Raw genomic sequence first — 22,733 nt, 5'->3', positions numbered from 1 at the left:
TTTTTCATATACTTGGCATTATAGAGCTATTTCCAGCTGACTACTTCACTTTATAAATGATAATGCTACAGTGTCTACAGGAGAGCTTGGGCAGGAACTCATGAACTCCCTGGCTGCGATCCTCTATTTCTTATACTGTCTTGCCTTACTCGATGCCTTTAACACCTTTGTTTCTTATTTGATTCCATCTTCAGTCAAAGGAGGAAAATATTTATTATTTTGATTTGCCAGAAGGATCCTTCTGCCAACAGTTGTAGCTCACCTTGAGGCCCTAAACTCCATCCCAATCTTCAATATCCTCATTCCAGTTCAGCATCCTTATTGAGTTAATATCCACTTTGCCCAATCCAACATTGAGAGCTAGTGAGAAGGGGTGCCTATTGTCCCTGATAATTTTGAGAGTGAACTGTCCTGGTCTTCATAAGAAAATGAACAAAATAATTTGGTTTGTGTGCCATAGCAGCTTACACACAGAAAATTGATGCTCTGTGAACTGCTGAAACACTCCCTCCTCTGTGTGGAGAACCTGATTACAATAAGAATTGATGGATCTGAGGAATCATATTAGGGAGGAGGATGTGATGTCAAATGCCTAATAGTCTGGTCTGTGACCACTGAAGAGCAAGGGAGAATAATGATTAGCCTTTGTGGTGGCTAAACTGATGAGACCTGCAGAGCTTCTCTGGGCCTGCAGCCATGAATGCTAATTGCAGCTGGATCAAGCAACAGAGCTCTTTTGTTATGGCTGTACTCCTAGAGCAGAAACTTGTTAACATTTCTGCAGCTTGTATAGTAGTTGATTTTTGTTGTCAGTGGTGCTTTTTCCTGTGTTATGAATTTTTAGCTTGTCTTTCTTATTGTTTTTTCATGTGTGTATGAAGGTTTTCAAGGCTTTGGTCTACTGCTTTGATTCTTTGGACATATTCTTTCTGTTTCCTCCCTCTCTTTGTGCTTGTATTTCCATCTGTTTTCATTTGTTTGGCATCTGGCTACAATTGTTTTCCAGAGTGTATTGTAATTGCATACACTGATAATAAATCAAGTAAACCTAACAGGCAAGAAAACCAAATGGCAGCCACAGGAAAGAAAGTAAAAGCACAAGTTACACCAAGTCCTTTATGGTTACAAGCACCAGATGCATAGGTTATCTGTTAAAAATGATAGAAGCCAGTTGGCTTATATCTTACCCAGTGTCTTCAACCCAAATATATGTGTTAGGGTAGAAATTTTATGTCATATGAGCTTTGAATAGTTTATGAGTCTCATGTCTGAAAAATTGTGATTTTCTGGTCAAGACCACAGGAGACAAAACATATTTTCAAACAAAGCTTTTGTGCATATCTTTCCTTTAAATTCATCTACACTGATCACTGCCAGTTACCCAAGCTGTCAGTCAAAGGCAAGCTCCCTAAGCAAACGTTTTGCTTAATTCAGAAAGAGTCAATATGACTACACAGAAAGATAAGTGCTGTGGCTTACCTTACAGTAATTAAATTAGTCTCTTCTTTGCATGGTGGAATTTCAGCTTTGATACTTCTTTCCTTCATTTGGACAGTGGCAACAACATTCACAGGTACATGAGCATTTACCTTGGTGTGTGCTTCCAACCCTGCCTGGATCATGTTTGTGTTGATCCCAATTACAAAGGTCATATGTTTAGCCATGCTGAAAAATTAGAATGCGAGAGTAAGATTACATACATAAAGTAAATAGTTGAATTTTTTTGTGGCTTTTGTCACTTTAAAATATTATTTTTTTAATTTACCCAAAATATTTACCTCAGATTCGTTTTGGAACGCAGCCTAATGTTGGAATTTAGTAACTCAGTCAGTCTGAAATCAGACCTTGGAGAAGGTGTAATTTGCACTTGAACTATTAGAAGGAAAGTAAGCAAAGTGTTAAAAATTCTGCCCAATTCTTTATAATCATATATGTATTGCTCAGGTCTTGAAATACATTACCATTTCCTGCCACTTTTGTGACAGAAGAATAATAGAAGCTGGTCTCCATTGGGAATCCAGTACAGGTAGGCACGATACGACGAATCTCAGAGGATAGTAAAGCCTTGGTCCATTGCCTTCCTATGCCACTTTGAAGGCTACTGATTAATCTCCTTATTGAAGGGATTTTTTCATCAGGTCCATACCATGCCTGCAATTATAGAGTTCAACTTGTCTAAACAAGCAGAACTTTAATATCATGATCCGTGTTATTAACTGTGCCTCAGGGGAATGTCTGCGAACAATGATTATAGCTAATCCTGATCAAATTTTGAATTTATTTGCCTTGATTAATGCTAAAGACAAGACTAAAGACTTAAAATAAAAAGTTAAGGAGAAGGGAAGGAACATGCAGAAGAAATAGCATTTTAATACTTTTGATGCCTATGTGGTAGTACTTCTGAAATGATACCTGCAATACATTTTGGATGCTGTTTTTATCGAGTTCACCAAAGAACAACTCTTGGCCAAACATCTTCAAGTAACCTGATGCAAAGGGTTTGTCACTGGGGAGTGCCTTCCAGTCCGATAGCTGCATAAGAAGAGGAAGAAAATCTGTTTCTTCATAACATTTGGGGAAACAACACTTGACAGATTTTCTTTTCTTCCCCCAGAATTTACCTTTTTTAGGATTTCCCTGAAGTCATAGTTAGTCTCCCAGTCCTTGTCAGGAGAGTAACCTCTAACAAACATCTCCTGAAGTCCTTCAGCTGCTATTCCCACCTGTGAGACAAAGTAAAATTGAAATACTGGTTGGATAAAGATTATAGGAAGGTGTGAGAGGCAAACTGCAGATTGAACCAATTACCTCTATGGGATCAGCAACTCTTCCAAGGAAATGTGTCCGCAGCTGGGACACTGCCATTGTTGGAATTAAGCTTCCTGCATTATTCAGTACCAAATATTTAGCTGCCAGTCCACTCATAAGGAACTCTGTATAGAAACAGGCAGTAAAACATAGCCCAGTCAGTTTTTAAAGCCACATTTGCAGATTGTATCAATTTACTAATTGCATAACACAACAGATACAAAATGATACGAGAAAGGCTAGAAAAATCAGCCACAAAACCAATATTATAAAACAGGCATAAACAGAATATTCTGCCTTTCTGAACTATTAATTGGCAAAATTGTAAGTCCCCTGCTCAATATGCAGTGACTATGCTATGTTTCTTATTGCTTCTTCTATATAATTTACATTCAGTCAGATTCTATAATACCAATTTATGAAATGCTTTTACAAGACGTTGTTTAAAGCAACTTGACAAAGGAAGGGGGGTCAGAAATGAAAACAGATTTACCATCCTTTGCTAATGTTATAGGAAAAATGGTACAGATGCCCTGTAAGTACAGATGGTGAGGTGGTGTAGATTTCTTTCTCTGATGACTCAGAGGCTATTTACCATGTCTCATACCACATGCTGTAACTCTTTACATAAAATGTAAATTGTTAAGTAACAACTACTAATTGTTAAGAAGTTGTTAACTATTGTGTAAACTCAGAACAAAGGTAATTTGTATTTATTTTCTCAACTTTAGATTTATCATCTACAATGTTCTTAGGTACAGATAATCAGTGGAGAGGATCGTTATATATTCTTCCTGAACTTGGCACAGCTTTATACAGTTCTATTTTCTGAATTAAAGTAATCCCAAGGATTTTCTAATTTTCCCTAGATTTCAACAGGAGCAAGGGCAGCACAGTATGCAGGTGTACCTGTTGCACTTCCTTTCTTCCAACTCTCCCCCTTCTTCCAGCACAAGTTGAAGAACAGTGAACTATTTGAGGTTTCCCTATGTTAAATTTCTTTTATCCTTATGTTAGACATAGTCACCATACACTGATTAAACTGGCCCTAGAATTCCAGCACAACCAAAATCAGCTTTCAAAATTCAGGATAACTTCAGAGCCATGGAAAAAGCAGACCACTAATTTCATGACCTCTATAGAAGTAAATGAATTGTAGGAAATACAAGTGTTCAGAGAATCACAGAATATTCTGAGTTGGAAGGAACCCATGGGGATCATCAAGTCCAGCTCCTGGATTCGTTATGAAGAGAGTGAGACCTTGGCCTCTTTCCAGAAGAGGAATGACTACATTCTATTAAATTACTTAGCCAAAATTTAAAGACAAGTCTATTTTTGGTTCACAGATGTGGGATCTTATGAACACTCAGGCCCATGTGATTTTTCTGGTGCCACTTTCTGTATTTCAAAAAAAATCTCATGAGTGTGGCAATAACTACTATTTTCTTATGGGGGGTGTCTCTGTGTGCATTTGTGTTCTAACTCAAGAAATGTTAGTTAAGAAAAAAAAAATATTTCTTGATACTTAGAAAGAAGTGTTGCTAATAAATGATTAAATGATTATACAAAATTCATCAGCTTGAAGACAAAGGGGGTGTTTTCAATACCTCAGATGTTATGCAGCTCTAACGCTGTAAGAAAATATTTACCAAAGAAGAATTCTACTAACGGGGTCAGATGGTACACCATAGCTGCTTCAGCGTGAGAATGTGAGGGCACCTGCATGTGTCTGACTAAACGTCTTGCCTCAGGGAAGATGGAAAGCAAAAATAAAGTGATCGAAGAAAGCAACCTTTCATACCTATGAACATTAGTAAACATTTTTTTGTAATATAAATTTGTAAAAAAAAAAAGTGCTTGTTGAGAGTCAGATTCTGTCAGTTTCTATAGTGAGCAGTACCTGGGCTGATTTTAGGGGTAGTATGTAGACTGTGAAACATTATTTGTGGTGTCCACGTATGACAGATTCTCGATTAGAGGCATATTCATCTGATGTTAGTGCCTGTCATTAAAAATTCAGCACCTACCACCTCAAAAAATCTGTGAAGGTGAGGGCACATTTTTGTTTTTAGCAAGGAAATAGGCACAGCATTACTGCTGTCGCTATGGTAACTCCTCCAGAACGGACTCACTGAAACACATTTCACCTGTGGCTAGAGGTAACAAATCAAATCAGAAAGTTGGAGCATCCTCCCACACAAGTGTAATGGAGAATGGACTTCATTTAGCCAACTAAATTATGCAACTCTAAGTTTAGCATGTGCTAGAAAGTGATCTTGTTCCTTAGTCTTCAGGATGAGAGGCTGAAACATCCTATCTAAGTAGTAGCCAAATTTCTTATACTGGTACTAAGAATTAACAACTCATTGATCTGCTGCATTTCAGGGATACAGTCAGAACAAAATAATGCATTTTACACAGCCCCCTGCCAGCTACCCTTATCTATACTGCTCATTTCTTTCTAACTGTTCAAAAAAAAAAAAAAAAATCAGGCAGCTCCATTTTAAAAGCAAAAATAAGAGGAGAAAACAAGTATCTAAGCCCTGAAACACATATCTGCTTATTACTCGAAAATGTATCTCTTTGTGTATGCATTTTAAATGGTACAAAAGTTCACAAGATGCATTATCTACTGAATTTCTTTGGGCACTCTCTGTTGCCATCTCTGAAGCAGCAAGCATTGTGGCTGCTGTGGTATGTATTATACATATTTTTGTTAGAGACTCAACTGAATGGTCATATAAAAAAACATGAAGCAAGAAAGGCAACAATAAAACCTGTAAAAGTCTTCTAAAACCCCCTCCCATCCCCAAAAGAATGCAAAAGTACTTGCACACTTAGCACCGCAGGTTTCAGACATTTAAGTCTCTTTTTCTATTCATAACTTTGAAAAGAATCTTTATGTGTACCAGTGAACAACAAAAGTGTGAAATACATCTATGTCCTTTAGATAAACAGCATGTGTAAGGAGGCACCGTTTGTAGATATAATCTCCCTGGTCTATCAGCTACATATGCCAAATCACTGAGGCTGTCATGGTCATTTACATGCAGTAGCTGAAAAAATCCCTACTGGGAAGAATTACATAAATGGAAAATGGAAATAGCTATAATTTGACCCAGCAAGAGCTGTCTTCTAATTTCGTCCTCTTTACTCTAGCTACCAGTGTTCTTGATTTTTACATGTGATTCCCAGAGATGTAACTGATGTGCCCCAAAATCCCACACATGGATCTGTTCATGCCAGTAAATAACCCTAGTAAGAAGGTGTAGGAAAAACCTTCATAAAACAAACCTGAGTTAGCTGCTCATGGATGCAATGAATTATCACAGCTGAACGTTTGCAGAGTTTGATGTTTCACTGTGCGCTATTGTTGGGACAAGAGGATTTAGCATCATATTTTAATTCAGCAAGAGTTGTATGCGTTAATCACCATTAGAAATTAATCTACTTAGTAGTAACTTAGGTCCCTCTTGTTTGGTGCTGAACAGTGTTAGGGTTAGAGCCCAATAAGCCCTCTGGTAGTTTCATACTAGCAGCATACAGTGCAAATACACAGGGACCTAAATGCTCTAAAAATGGGGAGCCCAAGATTTAGGGTTTTTTTTGTTTTCCACCGTATGTAGGAGAACATAGATGCTGCTGGCTATGTGCAACTGGACTCTCCTACTCTGTGATATTTATCTATATATATTTAACTTCAGCCTGTGTATATTTCCCCCCAAAATCTTCAGATGATTACTATAGGAGGGAAGAAGGACTATGTACCTTACCTTTAAACATACTGAAGCGGAAAACTTTGCTGAACTGGTATCCAGATCTGTCAAATTTGGGACTTAATGCTCTGACAGCCATTCTGCAGGCAGAAGCCCTGAAAAAATTCGGCAAGCTCATTAACACCTCAATTTGTTTGTAACAAGTTCCTCATCTAGGGAAGGGGATTTTCCTTACATCATTTGAAGATCTGGAGCTGTGCTTCTGCCCAGGGCCCTCAGGTGAGAGTAAACGAAACTTGCCACTTGCATGCTAGGATCCTTCAGCACAGCATCAGCTAATGTCATCAGGATTGGAAGACCTGGCTTAGTTTCAAGCAAAACCACTGCAGCTAACATTCGGATTCGAGGATGAATTTTGTGATTCAGGAAAATCTCGAGGGTAATAGCCTGGACCTGAAAATAATTGGTACTTTCAGACTTAATCTGTATTTGAACATTTTGCTAATAACCTTTCATCACCAATGAATGATCTCTTAATCACTAGTACAGTAAAAATATGTATTATTTAATTATTATGGCAACAATGTTCCTGGTTTCAGAGTTTGTTGGCTGGAAGGAGAATTATAGTAATACTGATTCCTAAGCAATCAAAGCCAAGGAACCTCACTGAATAACCTCTACATCAAATTTACTTTCCCTTGCTAAGCTATAGCAAAGGATACCTGCAATATAACCAAGACAAAATCTAGATAAAAGTGATTTCAAGAACCCATAATATACCAGAGAAATAAATTCAGTGATCACCCATACAGATTTGCCTTAACTCAAGCCATTTGATCTTCTGGAGCCTATTCTACTCGAATAACAAACAGTTTACTTCCGAAAATCTCTATACCATGTAGGTAATTTAAAATTGTAATGTTATGTGAGAAATGCAATTTTCACAGTACTACTTGTAACTAATGTGTTTGATCTGTACAGTATTTAGTATCGAGACTAATTTTTTACTGGAACCTTTCCAGCTTGCATGAGAGGAATTAAAATGTTTGACTGCAGCTTCAAACTGATTGGGGATGGAGTAACACCATTTTGGCACAATCCTCTGGACAATCCTGTTCTGCCTCTAACACCTATGCTTTTTAATATAAGGTATGATTGAGAAAGCTTTATGTATTTTTCTGCAGTAGCTTCTTTCTAAATGCAACTGCTTTTTTAAATTAAAGAATAGAAATGACAGGCCATGCATTAAGTCTGCTTAATGCAAATATAAGTGTGTAGCTAGCTGCAAACCAGGGATTAAACTGACTGTTTTTTGAACAATGCAAAATCCAGTCAAAGTCATTAACCTGCTCCAGATCAATTTTCTCTAAAGCAAATGCATAGAAAATGGAACTGAACAGCAGTCTGGGTCACATGTGGAAAGCTAGGCCAAAGGACAAGCAGAGATGCAGCATTGTTTTCGAACACCAGATCAGCTTTTCCCTTCCCCAGCAAATAACCTAATTCCTTGCTTGCTGTCTCTCCACCCTCCCACTCCCTTTACCCCACCTAGCTCCTGCACTCTAGTAAATTGTTTCTGTATTCTTTTGCTTAAAAGCATAAACCAGCACACTGCTGTCTACGGATCAATACGTGGAATCAAACTGGCAATCATATGCAAAATTAATACACTGAAAAAATTAGTACAGCAGAATAGTTAACAAAAGCTTTTAATTTTACTTTTCATGTTAAGAATGGTCTCACAAAAAAATGTAACAGGGAAAAAGATTTAAGGTTTCCTTTTATAAGTGGCTTGCTTTAGGGTGAAAATGATTGTAAAGCGATGTCTGTGGTGGATGAGATTATGCCCATGTAACCATTGTATGTGATGTCTAATCATTACCTCATTCAGGGACAAAAGTCACATTTAGTAAATGCTTTGTTTATGACTTAAACCCACGCAATGTCTGTAAATTTGTAATTAGGATGCAAACTTCCAGTATCTATTTTCAATAAGATCTGTCTTGAATTACGATTAGATGTGACACTCAGTATTAAGTGTCAATTTTCAGAAAACCTTGTTTTGTGGTTCTCTCACATACCAAAGTTGAAGTAGCACTAAACACATTTTGGTCAATAATTCAGCTTTCTGTCTAATGTCCTTGGAAAATAAAGGTTTGCAATGGAAACACTGGTTTGTCTTCAAAAATAGGATAATGAATCCTTTTAATAGGATTTCTGCCGCTTTCTGAAACACTAGAGGTTAATGTCAAAATGAATAAAACATGACAGCTCAGGAATGATAAAAGATTTTAAAAAATGCACAATATTACAGCTATTTATGAAATAAACCCACTGTTTTCCTCTCTCCTTCTGTCATCGATTAGCTTCAATGTATTGACATCACAAGCGCAAAGGAAACAGCTTTGTTTTCTTACCATTTTTGGATCTTTCATGCCTATGCTTTTCAGGGCCATCACAGCAGTTGCATGGACCTTGAGGGGCAGATCTGAGGCACCAGCTGCATAGCCGGGCAAAAATTTCTTGATGTGCTTGATGCTGGCTGGATGTCCTACATTTCCAAGGGCTTTCAAGGCCAGCAAGATTTCTTCTGTGTTAGATTTGCTCAATGCCTCTCCTGCAAAGCCATGGAGTAGCTGAAAAAAAGTCACACATTTGTTGAGTCCAATTCCAGTTCTTATCTACACTCCAATTGCAAGTATGTTTGAAATTTGACTTTGATAATTTCAGCTGGTTCAATATGCTTATCTTCATTTTTTTTTCCCCAAATTCCTTTTTTTCCTCATGAACTGGACAATTTATTCATGGAAGTATAGCCAAGAAAGTTGCTACGAAGTGCTTCTTCATCACTGTGCCTTAAAGTTATTGAGTAACATTTTTCAAGGACAAAATTAATGGAGAGGACATAATTCCTACTTCCTTTGAGAGTGAGTTAAAAGTTGTTTGAATACCTCTGCCTATTGCTAGAAGATAGATGCAAAAACGTGTATATAGTTTAATCTTTCAGATCTTTAAAGAAGATTCCTTAGGATGTGGCAGGGGTGGGTGTTCTTCAGTGTAGCTCTAACAACAACCTTTTAGTGTACAATAATAGCTGGGATCCTCATACACAACTGGATCACACTTGCACTTACAAGGTAAGATTAGAAATAGTTGTCTGTATGTTCTGATTATGGGAAAATAACTATATCCTAGCAGAAAGCTTTTGCAATGCAATGTAATTTAAAAAAAAAAATCAAACAAAAAAAACAAGCAAACAAAAATAAAAACCTCAAAAAACATCTCTACGAAAGAAGAACAAGATGTAGAAAATTTTAAACATGGTCCCTGTGCTTTAAAATATCACATTTGAGATTCAGAGGCAGTGCAGAAACAGTGCATTTGATATCATTAATCTAATGAAATTGTGAAATGCGTTGAATAAACCTGCACAATCATTCACTTTGGGAAAGAATTTCCACTTCCTGGCACAAGGTTTCTGAGATTTTATTAGCTCAAGAGAATTGGTGGCAATCATAACACAGGGTAATGCACATAGGAACATCAGCCGTGTCTGTGTACCACAGGAAAAATTAATGGGAAATAGAATGTTTTGGGAATGCCCTGCTCGTACTGAGTGTGGGGGACTTGTCAGTAACCAAGAGTGAGGACACCTATTTCCGTTTTCCTGGCCAGGTGGACAACCACTGTAAACCATGATGTACATCTCTAGAATGCTGAAATGATATTTAATGTCTATTTAAACTGTTTTCAGGCATGTTGTCTAAAAGTAGTGCAGAATAGGAATGATATTCCTGTTGTTAAAACCTTACACTCTACATGGATAACTAGGCACTGCTTCTGGCTGAAAAATGTCTGGGCTACACAGCTTTGGACAAAACCCTGGGCTTTTGTGTCATTTAGTTGATATATCTGTTAAGCATCTATATTTAGCAGTATTTCAGAGTGGTGCTGTGGGACTTCATTAATAGTCAGCAATAAGGCAGAGATACTCAGAAAGTGCCATGAATTATATGCTGCTGCTTCTCACTCTCTTTCTTGTGTTAATCTAAAGATAAAAATGCTGTATTTAACCAACTGGGGTTCTTTTCCCCCAAGGAAACACTGCACTGAAGTGAAATAAGATTTCTGAATAAGGAAGAAAGTACTCAAGGCTTAATTTTTCTTTTAAATGATACATAAAAATCTGGTTACCTGGAGACATTCAGAGCAGGAGTCTGATGAAGAGCACTGTTTATGGCACAGTGATGCATAGCTGAGGTGGCAAACCTTTCCGAGTACACTACTTGAGCGTGGACAATATTTTTTCACAATGAGCTGGGGGAAAATTAATAGTTTGTTACCACAAATAGTGAAGAGTAACAACATCAGAAACTGTTTCTTCCAAATACAAGACAAGTGTTTTTAGATTTCCATATCTATGAATTTATAGTCAATTAGTGAATAGTGTTATGTTTGACAATGCAGTTGCAAGGAAATTCTAAGTAACTTCTGAAAGGCAGATCTGTTTCTTTTACAGTGTTTTAAATATAAAATTGGAATGGACTATAATCCAAAGGGATCAGCCAGTTATGAAATGAGTGGATTGTTAACTGGGCACACATTAGTCAAAAAAATGTTCTTTGTAGATGTATCTATGTAAGCCTCATCAGTAGGTACAAACGTTGCGATCAATTGTGGATGGACTTTAGTAGTTTGGGCTACCATGAAAATTTCATTTAAATCATGGAGATGGCAGGACGCAACAACATACTACCTCTTTGAGTGCAAAGCATAGCATTACCACACAGCTATGCACAGGATGTCATAGCTTTTCAGCAGGCAAAAGTCTACACTGAGAATCACAGTCTTTACCTAGCTTAGACAGAGATAAAAACCTGCATTTGAGGGCAGAATTAGACACGGCAGAACAGGGAAAAATTGGAAAAATGACAAAACTTCTCTGATGTGGGCTCCATATTGGCATAATTCCCTTGATTTCCATAGATCTGCTCTGATTTATATTCATCCTGCTAGGTCAGTTAGGACAAATCCATGTTTATGACAAATATGTATTTCTCACTCCCTAGTCTTTGTAAACACTCCATGAGAGATCCAATCTGATGTAAATACAAAGCACATTTGAACAAATGAAGACTAGAAATCAGCTTACAACAACAACCTCTGTCACTGGAAAATATTTTACTCTCTTTTCTGTTTTATCCTGGATTAATTTTTGCCCTCTTGATTTGCATTCTCCTTCCCCTCAGACACTCAGGAAATGAACTCCTTTCAACCTCACTAGAGGATACAAAACCTTTCTATTTTCAAAGCCCTTGCAATCTTGTCAAAGGAATAAATATAGCAGATGCTAAAATCAGTGTGATTTGAGAGTGCTTAAAGAATCCTACTGTAGCTTCTTCCATCACGTCTTGAGTAGGTGAGCTTGAGTGGAAAGCCATAAGCACTGTCTGAGCCATTTCCCAGTTGGTGAGCTCTTGCCTTTCCATTTTATGCCTCAAGAATCTCAGTGAACGGTGACTGCCTGCTGCAGGAAGTAAATCCAAAATGTAGCGCCTGGAATGGGAAAAGCAATTTTCCAGATTTACATTTGAACACAATCATTCCAGATGGCCTCCAACAAACTTTCCCAGCAGAAGAATAACCACTTTTATTCTTTGTACCTGTACGCTGGCCGACTTGAGAATTGTTTCCATATTGACTCATAATTCTCCTCATTTGCAGCACGGAAGAGGTGCATAAGCTTGAGGGCTTTTGCTGGTGCATCACTGGGAAGCTGTTCATATGTGGTCTCTACTAAATCTTGCAGGCTTTCCTCTATCTATGGGAAGATTCAACTGCATTAAACTTAAATTTTTTCCCACATTTACTGACTCTAACCTCCAGCCAAAATTCTCCCTGTGGCTAAGCTTTACCTGGCTTCCAACATCTTGTATTTTGAATAAGTGGACAGGAAGCTGAAGCAATTCACTGCCAAACTGGTACTGAAGTGATCCACGTTTCTGGAATTCTTTTGGTGGAACTTCTGCCACTTGCTTTTGCACGTCAATCAATACAAGTTTCTGCCTGAAATAGAGGAAACCAGAGAGATAACCTCTGAAGATGTTGAGTAGCAATCCTAAAGAACACATTGTTTCTGCCTCTCAGCACTGCCATGCAGCTGTTTCTTTTTTTTTTTTTTTTTTTTTTTTTTTTTTTTTCTTTTTTTCTTTTTTTCTTTTTTCCAGAATGGTTATATTATTGAGGGGTAAAGTTATTTACAAGCTGATGAATTAGTATACAGTGCTCAAAACTTCTCTGAGAAGGTGTGCTCTTACTCAACAGGGCTCAGAACAGAGCCAGCTTTTGCCTTCCTTAGGGAATAACATGGCCTGAGAATTGGAGGAAAATGTGTGAGGTGAGAAGCTGTTGCCTGAACAAGATCATAAGAATTGTGTGTTGAGGCTTAATGAGTAAATAGATTAAAATGACAGATGAGAAAGATTTTCTCTAATTATAATTCAATTTAAACCTTTTCAGAAGTTCGTAAAAATTTTCACATATCTGTGCTTCCTAGAAACTTCAAAACAAATTAAAAATAGATACAAGAAGAAATATTAGTCTTTTTATTTGCACTCTTCCAATTCTCTCTTCACTTTGCCTGGAAAGTTGAATGCCCTGGAGATCACAGAAGATAAAAGGTTCTCATGAAGTTTCTAATTGGATTTCCTACTTGAGGAGGGCCAGATGCATTCAGGATTACTTTTTAGAGAAATAACCAAGTTTCTGGAAATTTTTCAGACAACCATAAATTTTTCCTTAATTAAGAATAATTCTGATGAGAGAATATCTTTGTAAACAGTTCCTATCTGTGCTGAATTTTCAACTAAATACTTGTGTCCTATCACACCAATTATGTTTAAAACAGGTCATTTAGGACACAATAATGATGTTAAGCATTTGTATTTAACAACTGAAAATATTCCAAAAGCAATATTATTGTACTATGCAGTATTTAAAAATCTCTAGAAAATTATCTTGTTTATTTTAGAATCTCTACAATGTTCTTCTGTATCATTTCTATCCACTCCTGCCATATGGATTACAGAGAACTGCTGTCGAAAATATTAGAGAACCATTTTGCAGACAAGCCACTAGAATTTGAATAGAAATCACTACAGAATCAGCAGATATCTTTTTCTCCCTTGAAATTTACACAATATTGCTAAATGGGCATTTGGATTAGAAAGCACAACGTCAGGTACATATTGACAGAATTAACTCCCCCTTCAAAAGCATGATGAATCTGTTATGTCTTGATCTTCACTGTTTTGGTAAGAGATACATCTTCATAGAATAGATGGGAAAATGTCAGACACTGAAGGAAAGAGCAAATGAATACTAAAGATGGGCTTAAAATGGTGCTGAAGAGTCTTCTGCTGAAGTGGGCAAAAAAATCAGCTCCAAGCGTTTTAAATCCTTGATGCTCGACTAATTATTTCTCTCTTTACTTATTTTAAACAGTGCATTGCAAAATTGACTTTTGAAAACCTACGTGACAAATCAATATCGTCTGAGCTACCTTATATTTGGCTCTTTCTGGTAGGCAGTACAGGAAAGCCAGACAAAAGGTAGAAGAGTAAAGGTACTACCCTTTCTGGGGGTTCTGTACCTGAAGAAGAATAGGATGACAGTCTATGCAGGCTTACAGAATGAACTTAAATCAACAAAATCAAACATCAAGAATCTAGGGCCTTGAGCTAAAAATTAGCAGAGGTTTCAATTTCAGACAACAATATTTTTCTCATTTTTCCTCAAACCTGTTCAAGAACTATGCAAATTTTGCTGTGGAAAAGCAAATACATATTACACTTCATGTTCTCAATCTTTTTGCAATAAAATACAATTTCCTATCAATAAATATTTTTGATGGAAATTTTGCAAGCTGCCACAGTACTTAAGAAGTATTTCAGAATCCAAAGTCCTATCTAGCTTTCTTGTGAACTAGTCTCCAGGGTCTCTTACTGCATTATTATTTTCTAGGGAACTCTGTTTCAGTGAATAACTGTTTTTCAAAGTATTTTACTACAAATATATTAGTTCACAGTTTTTCAGATGGAATTACATTTGTTTTGGCTTTTATGACATAAATCAAATATCCATGAGAAATAAAATAGTCAAACTCTGCCAAGTTTAGCTAACAAAATTTGGATAGTGATGTGCATGTTTCAGATTTACAACGAAGAGTGAAGGTTGTTTTTATGAACTGTTCAGGGTTTCACGTAATTAAATATTGGCAAACAATAGGACATAGAAGTAAAGGTTTTATTTCAGTTATGGAGTTTGACCAGATTACTGAGATGCTGAGTTAGCTACTGAATTAAAGGTATATATACAATACCTTGCTTCTATCATAGCATTTCCTCCTGTAATCTCATTGAAAGGTGCAAACTGGTGGATTTCCTCGACATTAGCTTGTGTGATTACAGCTTCATTACGAGTGTATTTAATTTTGTAATTATAAGTAGCAGTTGCCCGGGAATTCTTGTTTCTCTTTATAACAAACAAACAAAGAACAAATAAAACAACATCAACAACAATAAAGAATATAGAAAGTCATTTACCTTCTAAATTCTATGCCTAGAAGCTATTACATCATCACCCATTTCAACCCACTTAGTTTCCACTGCTGTTTTGCTCGGTGACAACTCAGTGCCTGCATACTTCCATGGGAGAGGTCAGGCACACTGCCTGGATCATTCATTTTTACCACTAAGAAGTGCTGCTTTCTTTCCTTTCCCAAATGTAAGTCAGTCACTATTCCCTTGGGAAAGAGACATATTTTCTGAGCAGAGCAGCAGAAAAAGCTACGCAATTTCTTACATCAAAGAGAGAATTATAATAAGGTACAGAAGTACCTATCTTGAATAGTAGAAACTGTACACTATGCTTAGTTGTTTTTTTGTTTTTGTTTTTGTTTTTGTTTTGTTTTGTTTTTGTTTTCCCTAACAGAAGTGGTAAATTAACTCATGCTGATAATTAATGGCTTCCAAGCCAGCCGGCTGAACTCAGTTGAATTATGCCGATAGTACACAAAAATCTGTAGCATGGACCTCTGCTGCCTTGTGGATTTCATTTTCATACTGAAAAAAAAGTCAGTTACTAGATGGAACAGATCTGATATCTTCTCTCAGTCTAGGTATTAGAAAGCAGATGTCAAATTGCCCTCTGTATAAAAATATAAAATACGTAAACAAAATACCGGTCTAAGTTACCTGCTGACAGGTCTGACATGGCTGAGTGTATGCTGAACCTATGACCACTTGGACTTTCTCTTCACAACTGTTCAGATCCTTGGATTTGGTCACATAGACTAGGTTTGCTTTCTTGTTTTCCTGAATTGCATACGTTGTGTTACAAATACCTCCGATCCCAGCCTGTCAAAAATAAGATTGTGATCAGAGAAGTTTACCCTTCCACAAAGTTCCACCAATTCCTCACACAAACTCTCTTGCTTAACTCAGAATTTTCACAATTCCTAATGGAAATGCATACTTTTTTTATGCATTGTAGGTTCCAGAAGAAAAATTGGGATGACCTATAATTTCATTTCTTTTTTTATATGCGCATGTTTCCAGTAAGCCAAATCAGGACTTCCTTGAGAGAACTAAAACACATGAGAGTTTTCCTGAGATAAGATTTGGAGCCTCAGAAAAGATAGGTAGCAATTTCCAGTTAGAGCTGTTGATTATGAAATATGATTTGAGGAATATTAATAAAAAGTGTCAGAATAATGTGATCATTCAGAATAAAAATCTCAACAGCAAAGTATTTTAAAGATAGAGATGACATTCTTCCCTTAAAATTTGCTTTTATAGACAGTTTATAAATGCCTATGGAACAGGCCTTGGAATATCAGATCATCTGTCACAATATGAAGAGCAAGAATTAAAAAGAATTTCAGGATAGCAGAGATTTGATTGTAGATTTTCTTGAGTTTGCACTTTTAGTTCAGACTTTCAATAATATTTCAAGCATATATATTTATAAGAGCTCTTAAATCACCTCAGTCAGAGCAGAGGTTTTGGAGAGGAAAATATTTGATTGCATTTTAGAAGGAAGGGTTATTTTCATGACTTTTTTATTGTTATTGATAGCTTAGGGACTCCAGAGAGCGGCTCAGGGCTATGTCAGAACAGCAAAATGGTCACGTGCCGGTTGCAAGGCAAGACATACCCACTCTATCTTTAATTTAGCAACATTCCTGAAAAAAAAGTGACTTTAGGAAAGGCTGGGACACAGAGTCAATCTTTCCAAAAGGCTTGAGCTCTGCAAAAACAAGCGTGGGGTTTCTCTGCAGACTGTAAGCTGAAGTAGAGAAATATAACTTTTAACGAGAAATGCAGCCCACAGATCTTGGTGAGATGAATTAAGACTCATGTATTACAGGACTTCTAGGGCAGCACAGGTACACTTGCCCTACACACTGTAGGCTGTGAAGTAGAATTGTCCAGTGTAGTCCTTTAAACCAGTCTGCAACTTATATTTAGGGACTAATAATGTTTCTCTTACTTTCCAGTGTGACTTGAGATTGTCAAGTGAGGGTGCCAATGCTCATTAACCACTTGCTGTTCAAGAAAAACAAAGAACATTTGGAAACTATTTTAGGAAGTGAACTCACATATACTGTTCAGCTATGAGAGAAGGACGTATTGCTACTCAAATTAAAAATAATGAAGATGTAAAACTAGATATGGGAAAATAGCACTGCAGAATATGCAACATAATGACTCATTTTTTTAATGTGCAGCAAGACGTGTGAAGGTATTAAGTAATGTACCTCATTTTCCAGAAAAAAACTCTATCCATACGAAGATACATTTTTTAAAAAGTTAGCTATTCTGGTCTGCATTTTCAATAAGGACAACATGAGAGGATAGTAATTTCAAGCTTTCTGCTCATCGCTGAATCACATGAAGTCTAATCAATGTAAATATGGTTTTAGAAAAACTAAACACATTGCAATTTTTATAGTGAACAGCAATATCAGATGATTTACCTTGACTAAGATATAAAAACATGAAAAAGAGAGTGGAAATTCCAACAGTGTACTAACTGAAGCTTTCAAAGCTATTATAGTAATATCATAGAGCGTATACTGTTTTCCTCCTAATAGAGGAGCTAGAAGAGATTAAAGTATATATGATTGGTTAAAAAGTCAAATAACTGTTATTTTAGCTTGAATTTTGCATTGTATGTTTAATACTGTATTCAAATTTTACGTATGCTTCAGCTTTCAAAGTAATAAACTTCTGGAATCACAAGATAGATTTTCTAATATTCTAATGCTGCAAATGCATTTACTGAAATACTTTCATCAAACAGATTAAAAATCTGCTCTTCTGTTATCCTGTTTAGCTACAGCTCCATCTCCATCAAATATTGTTCCATGAGAATAACCTAATGCTGATTACCTAAGCTTAGATGTTTCCTCTTACAGAAGTTTACCCCCGAATTTAGAAAATAAAATTGAAGAATCTGGTATTTTATCTATTCATACAGCAATCACAATGGCTAAGACAAAATTCTCACCTCCTGTAAACTGTATGAATGCTGCATCTTCTTCATACTGAGCTCCAGCATATTGAGAATCCCTTTGTAGATATTCAGACCATCATCCGAGACAGAATCAGGAGCCATAAGGTTTCCAATATGGCCATTGCTATACTCAAACTTGATGGGATTACTAAGTTGTCCTGTCAGTGCCTGAGTCAGTTTGAGTGATCGAGAGAATGAGCTTGTAGGCCAGATGCCATTGTACTCTGCTGCTTCAATTGAGTGAATCTAGAACAAAAGGGTAAATATAGTTCATTTTTCATTGAGTTTTTTGCCAATCCATGTAAGCAGCTGAAGTTTTACTTGCTTCAAAAATACACTTTTAAATAACATAAAGTCTCTACAAATGGAAAACCTGAGGTTGTCATTAGAGTAACGATATAAATGTATATAACGATGTCATAGAGTAATGATATACATATTTCCATATTTAAGAGGATGTAGAAGAGTGTAAGTTAAATAACTGTTAAATTTCCAAATTCATGACACTCTACTTTTTTTGCAGAGATAATCCATATTGCCAAAGGTCAACTTGTATGAAGAAATAAGCCAGACAAGCAGGTTCCTACTCAAAGTAGTACAGAAGATCTGCAGGAAATTGCAGGAAAAAGTTAATGTTGCATAAAGCATCATTAACTCCTGTTGTGAACTCTGTCATCTCTCTCGGTGGGGTCACAGAGCACAGACAGCAGTCAGAAACTAATAACAACATGGCTGGTGGGCCAGCCAGATAGTCATAATTAGTTAGAGCAGTGGAGAGCAGATTACAAAAATTTTCCTTCCTTACATGTCTTGCAGTGACAAATGCAGAGACGAAGGCTCAGGCACTGGCCCCAGCCCTGCTCCACACTTCATGCTCTAGCCTCAACCTGCGGCACATCCAGGCAAGTAGAAAGCTGTACTAAACTGTGCATAACTCAAATGATTTCTGCCCTGTGGGAACAGGGCATGTTTAGCTTAGTGTCTCAGAGGACCCTTCCCTCCTATATGTTTTGACAATTTAAAGAGACTTTTCTCTGACACCTTAGGCAGGCAATGTGATGCAAGCCATGGATTAATTTCTCAGAAAGCCACACAAACTAAATCTTCATACAGTAAGTCACTGGAGACTGCACTTTCATATTTATTTTTGTTATTGTTGGTGGAGATCACTGCCAAATCCAGTAACTGAAGCTTACAGAGGAGGCTGTTATGGAGTAAATCCCTCATGTTGCCTCTTGGACATGCTTCTGGCATATTGCATTCGGGCAGATTTGGGACCGCTCTGCAGGGTCAGTGCAAGGTAGTTTTTCCCAGCCCTCAGGGCCCAAGCAGGCCTTATGCTGTCTACTTGGTTTTGAACACAGCTGGCAATTCTTACTTGTGCGTTTGTGATGAAAAAATTGTCAGCTGGGACCAGGTACCACAGCTTTTTACTTGGGCTAAATGAGAACTAGTAGGCTAAAGATGAAAGATTAATTCCCTGAACTGTCCCTCCTAACAGTCTAATTTAAATATAACAGCAGCAAAGTAAACTTCTCTGGGAGCAGAAGAGAATAAAATATATTGTTACCTTTCACTTAGAACTTGCCCCAAAATCTTTTGATTTTTTTTCCCTTTTCTTCCCCAAAAGTATTTAGATTTGAAACAAATATTTTTGTTTCAAAAGTTTACTAGGGGAGGTGAAGCATTGTTGAAAGGTTTTAAGGAGCAGGAGTCAATTTTGGAAGAAGACTCAGCATTTTGAGAATCATTTTAACAGGCATGATGGAGGACAGGGTGCAAAGATAAAAATTCTGTCCCCGCTGTGGCAAAGACAATCTCTTCTACTCACCAGTACAGATTTGTGACTTTTATTTCCTTGTGTTTTTTGGAAAAAAAAAAAAAAAAAATCCAGCCATTTGCAAAGGTCATGGAAAAGCAATGTGTCCTGTCTAGCTCTATTATAATTTGAACTTATAGAAATACCTAGTCCCAGAAGGCTAATGCAGGCTGAAAGGCTACAGAATTTACAGGCATTTATCAGACATTCACCAGTCTTTTTAATCTGCATTTTTTCAATTTGCCAAATAAAAGCTTTTAAAAAGATCATTTTTCTTCCACATGCATAGAAGACTGAGTTTGTGTAAAGCAATTGAGGGGTGCTTTTCAATATATTCATTAGAAACGCATATAGGCTTCTGTTAAAGGCAAAAACATTTTTCACATAATCAGAACTCTTAGTAATTACTCAGCATGCAATAAAAATATACAATTGAGGATGACAAAGGATGTCATCTGGGAGCCTGCAGAAAAAGAAGCCACCAGATTACATTAATTATGCTAAATATTGAATCACATCCAGCTACTGTCATATGTTTTATTGCCTTTCGTTTGCTGGCTACAAAATCAGTTGATTAAATAATCCTAGGTTGTACAGTTTGGAACAATTGGATTGATCCAATAACAAATTATTGTGCATTTCAAATTACATTCCATTGTCTCCCTAGCCACAAAGCAGAAGAAATCCTTCAAGCCCAAGGATGGCTTGAGCTGAGAATTACCTGGCAAAGTGCAAATAGAATTTAGAGCACTGAATAAAAAAACAGTAGTGTTAGTTACATTCTGCCTGAGTAAGCACAACATATGATGAAACTTAATTACTTCCCAAAAGCTTAAAAAAAACTGAACAAACTGGTATCAAGAGAATTCTACCTTTCAAATTGAATAAATTTTCTTACCCTAATAAGACAAAGTTTTGGTCCAATACCACTAATTTCCACTTTACTTCTTATCCTTATTCCAGCTCTTGCAAGTCCTTTCTCTGGAATTCCACTGAGAAGTATGCTTTCATGATTGTATATATAAACCTTATTTTCACCAAAATCAGGTTCTGCAAAGAAATGTTTTTCATAAAACATTATAGAGAACATATTAAAATACCTGAATTAGAATATGTAGAACAAAAATGATAAATTTGTTCATTTTTATATTGCACCTGAAGAAAATTAGCTGCTGTAAAATTGTATTAAACATTGATATACTTTTCAGATTCTATTTTGAATTTCACTCATTATAATTATAGTGGCTGATAGGAAAATTACTTACGGTAATTAAGATGCTGGCTCCCTGAAAGAGAAAGAAGGAAAAAGAAGCAATAAATGACAAAGCAAAAATAATCCCAAATGTTAATGTATTTTAGTATAAAAGGCTGTATATCATCTTGTGCATATGGCATAAGTCTTTCCAATTAACTTCACTTGCAATTCAACACGTACCCAAAAGTATCTTTTACTAAATAACTTCTGTAAGCAAATTATACTGAGATTCTGAAACAGTCTCCTGAAACTATCATATAAAGTTTATTAAAACAGATCAGTTACTTACCCACCAGGGTTAAAACCAGGGCTAATATTAAGCCCCTCATGGTGGGGATAAAGTAGAATTGAACATGCTGATTTCCCTTTTATAAAGGCATGTGCTATCACATGTCCTTTTTGGCATGTTGGTTTGACAAATAAATGCATTTTAGAATGGGTACTGATCAATCAAAAAGTAAACATTTCTGAGGGCATAGATGCTGACAACTTCAAATCACCCCATGATTTCAACTTTCTATATGAAATAGAAATTTTGCTTTTGAAATATCTTGCTTTCTACTTTTTTTCAGTTTCCGTATGTGTAGCCATACAGTAAAACTATCATTAAAATATAAACTTAAATAATATTAGTACCTTAGTAATAACACAATTAACTGAGCTTTTCTCTAGTTGTATCTTTTTTGTCCTAATAATTCTGGCTTGCTAGCAAGTCAAAATCACAGCTTTGAAAATACTCATTGCTTTGCCACATCACAACTCTGCTTTTAGAGAATTTGTAATTGATTTTACATACTTAAGATTGAGATAGCCCTAAACTCATAGTCAATGCAATGAGTAGTCTTTCCATGCTTTTCTTCAGGGTTCTCTTTGCATGCATTTCTTCCTGCCCACACTTGGGAAATGTGATCTCCACATTAGTTTCTGGCTAATGGTCAAAGCAGCCAGTACTGGTCAAAGAATGTTCTGTGACAACAGGAGAGAAATTAATTTCTGCATTTGTGAAAATAAAGCAATAAAACAACAGTTACAGTTCCAGAAGGATGTCAGGAAGGTGGAAGCCTCACACTCTTCTCAGAGACTTCTCAGGGGGCTTTTGCTGCTGGGGAAAACGCACCCAGAATTTCCCACTTCTAATATTTAGACCAATCCTTAGCAAAACTAATTCAGGAGCAAGTTCACTCTCTGACTTCAGTTATACATATTGCTTTTAAATGCTTAACATTTACTTGGAATTTAAGCTTGTCTTTTGCTCAAATGATAAATTAAATATCACATATAGCCCACCTGGATGCAAGGGGCTATTGAAGGGGGCAGGAAGGATAGTTCAGAAACGAGTATCTGGTATTTTCTCGAGGCTGTGAAAAGTATAACATCTGTACCAGCAATGCACATTGCAGGCAGCTAAACTCTATTCTCCAGGGAGAGAGCAAGGCTTTCTTTGTTGTTGCTATTTATCAGAAAGGAGAAGGGTGAAATCAGAGCTCAGATCCTGAGGCTTCCACCATCAAGACCTGAGAATACACTTACCATGGGCCCCATCCAACAGTCTCTTAAC

General features: G+C 36.6%; 1 protein-coding gene across 1 annotated transcript in view; it reads right to left on the bottom strand.

Annotated features, from left to right (window-relative positions):
• The window catches only part of LOC122181237 (vitellogenin-1), a 41,543-nt gene extending 20,039 nt beyond the window's left edge, over positions 1-21,504 (bottom strand). The window contains exons 1-19 of the mRNA XM_042873624.1: positions 21,465-21,504; positions 21,186-21,206; positions 20,819-20,970; positions 18,096-18,347; positions 15,779-15,940; positions 14,905-15,056; positions 12,440-12,590; positions 12,188-12,345; positions 11,915-12,080; positions 10,719-10,841; positions 8,942-9,160; positions 6,760-6,977; positions 6,582-6,679; positions 2,809-2,933; positions 2,622-2,723; positions 2,413-2,532; positions 1,962-2,151; positions 1,779-1,872; positions 1,480-1,665 (exon numbers count right to left, since the gene is read on the bottom strand). Of these exons, the coding sequence (XP_042729558.1) occupies positions 1,480-1,665; positions 1,779-1,872; positions 1,962-2,151; positions 2,413-2,532; positions 2,622-2,723; positions 2,809-2,933; positions 6,582-6,679; positions 6,760-6,977; positions 8,942-9,160; positions 10,719-10,841; positions 11,915-12,080; positions 12,188-12,345; positions 12,440-12,590; positions 14,905-15,056; positions 15,779-15,940; positions 18,096-18,347; positions 20,819-20,970; positions 21,186-21,206; positions 21,465-21,504 (2,729 nt within the window). The remainder of the gene's footprint in view (positions 1-1,479; positions 1,666-1,778; positions 1,873-1,961; positions 2,152-2,412; positions 2,533-2,621; positions 2,724-2,808; positions 2,934-6,581; positions 6,680-6,759; positions 6,978-8,941; positions 9,161-10,718; positions 10,842-11,914; positions 12,081-12,187; positions 12,346-12,439; positions 12,591-14,904; positions 15,057-15,778; positions 15,941-18,095; positions 18,348-20,818; positions 20,971-21,185; positions 21,207-21,464) is intronic.
• Positions 21,505-22,733: the final 1,229 nt, after the last annotated feature.

The sequence above is a fragment of the Lagopus leucura genome, unplaced genomic scaffold, assembly GCF_019238085.1.
Source record: "Lagopus leucura isolate 7727_CA_CO unplaced genomic scaffold, USGS_WTPT01 Super-Scaffold_100009, whole genome shotgun sequence".
Classification (NCBI taxonomy): Eukaryota; Metazoa; Chordata; class Aves; order Galliformes; family Phasianidae; genus Lagopus; species Lagopus leucura.
This window is presented reverse-complemented; position numbering and strand designations above follow the sequence as displayed.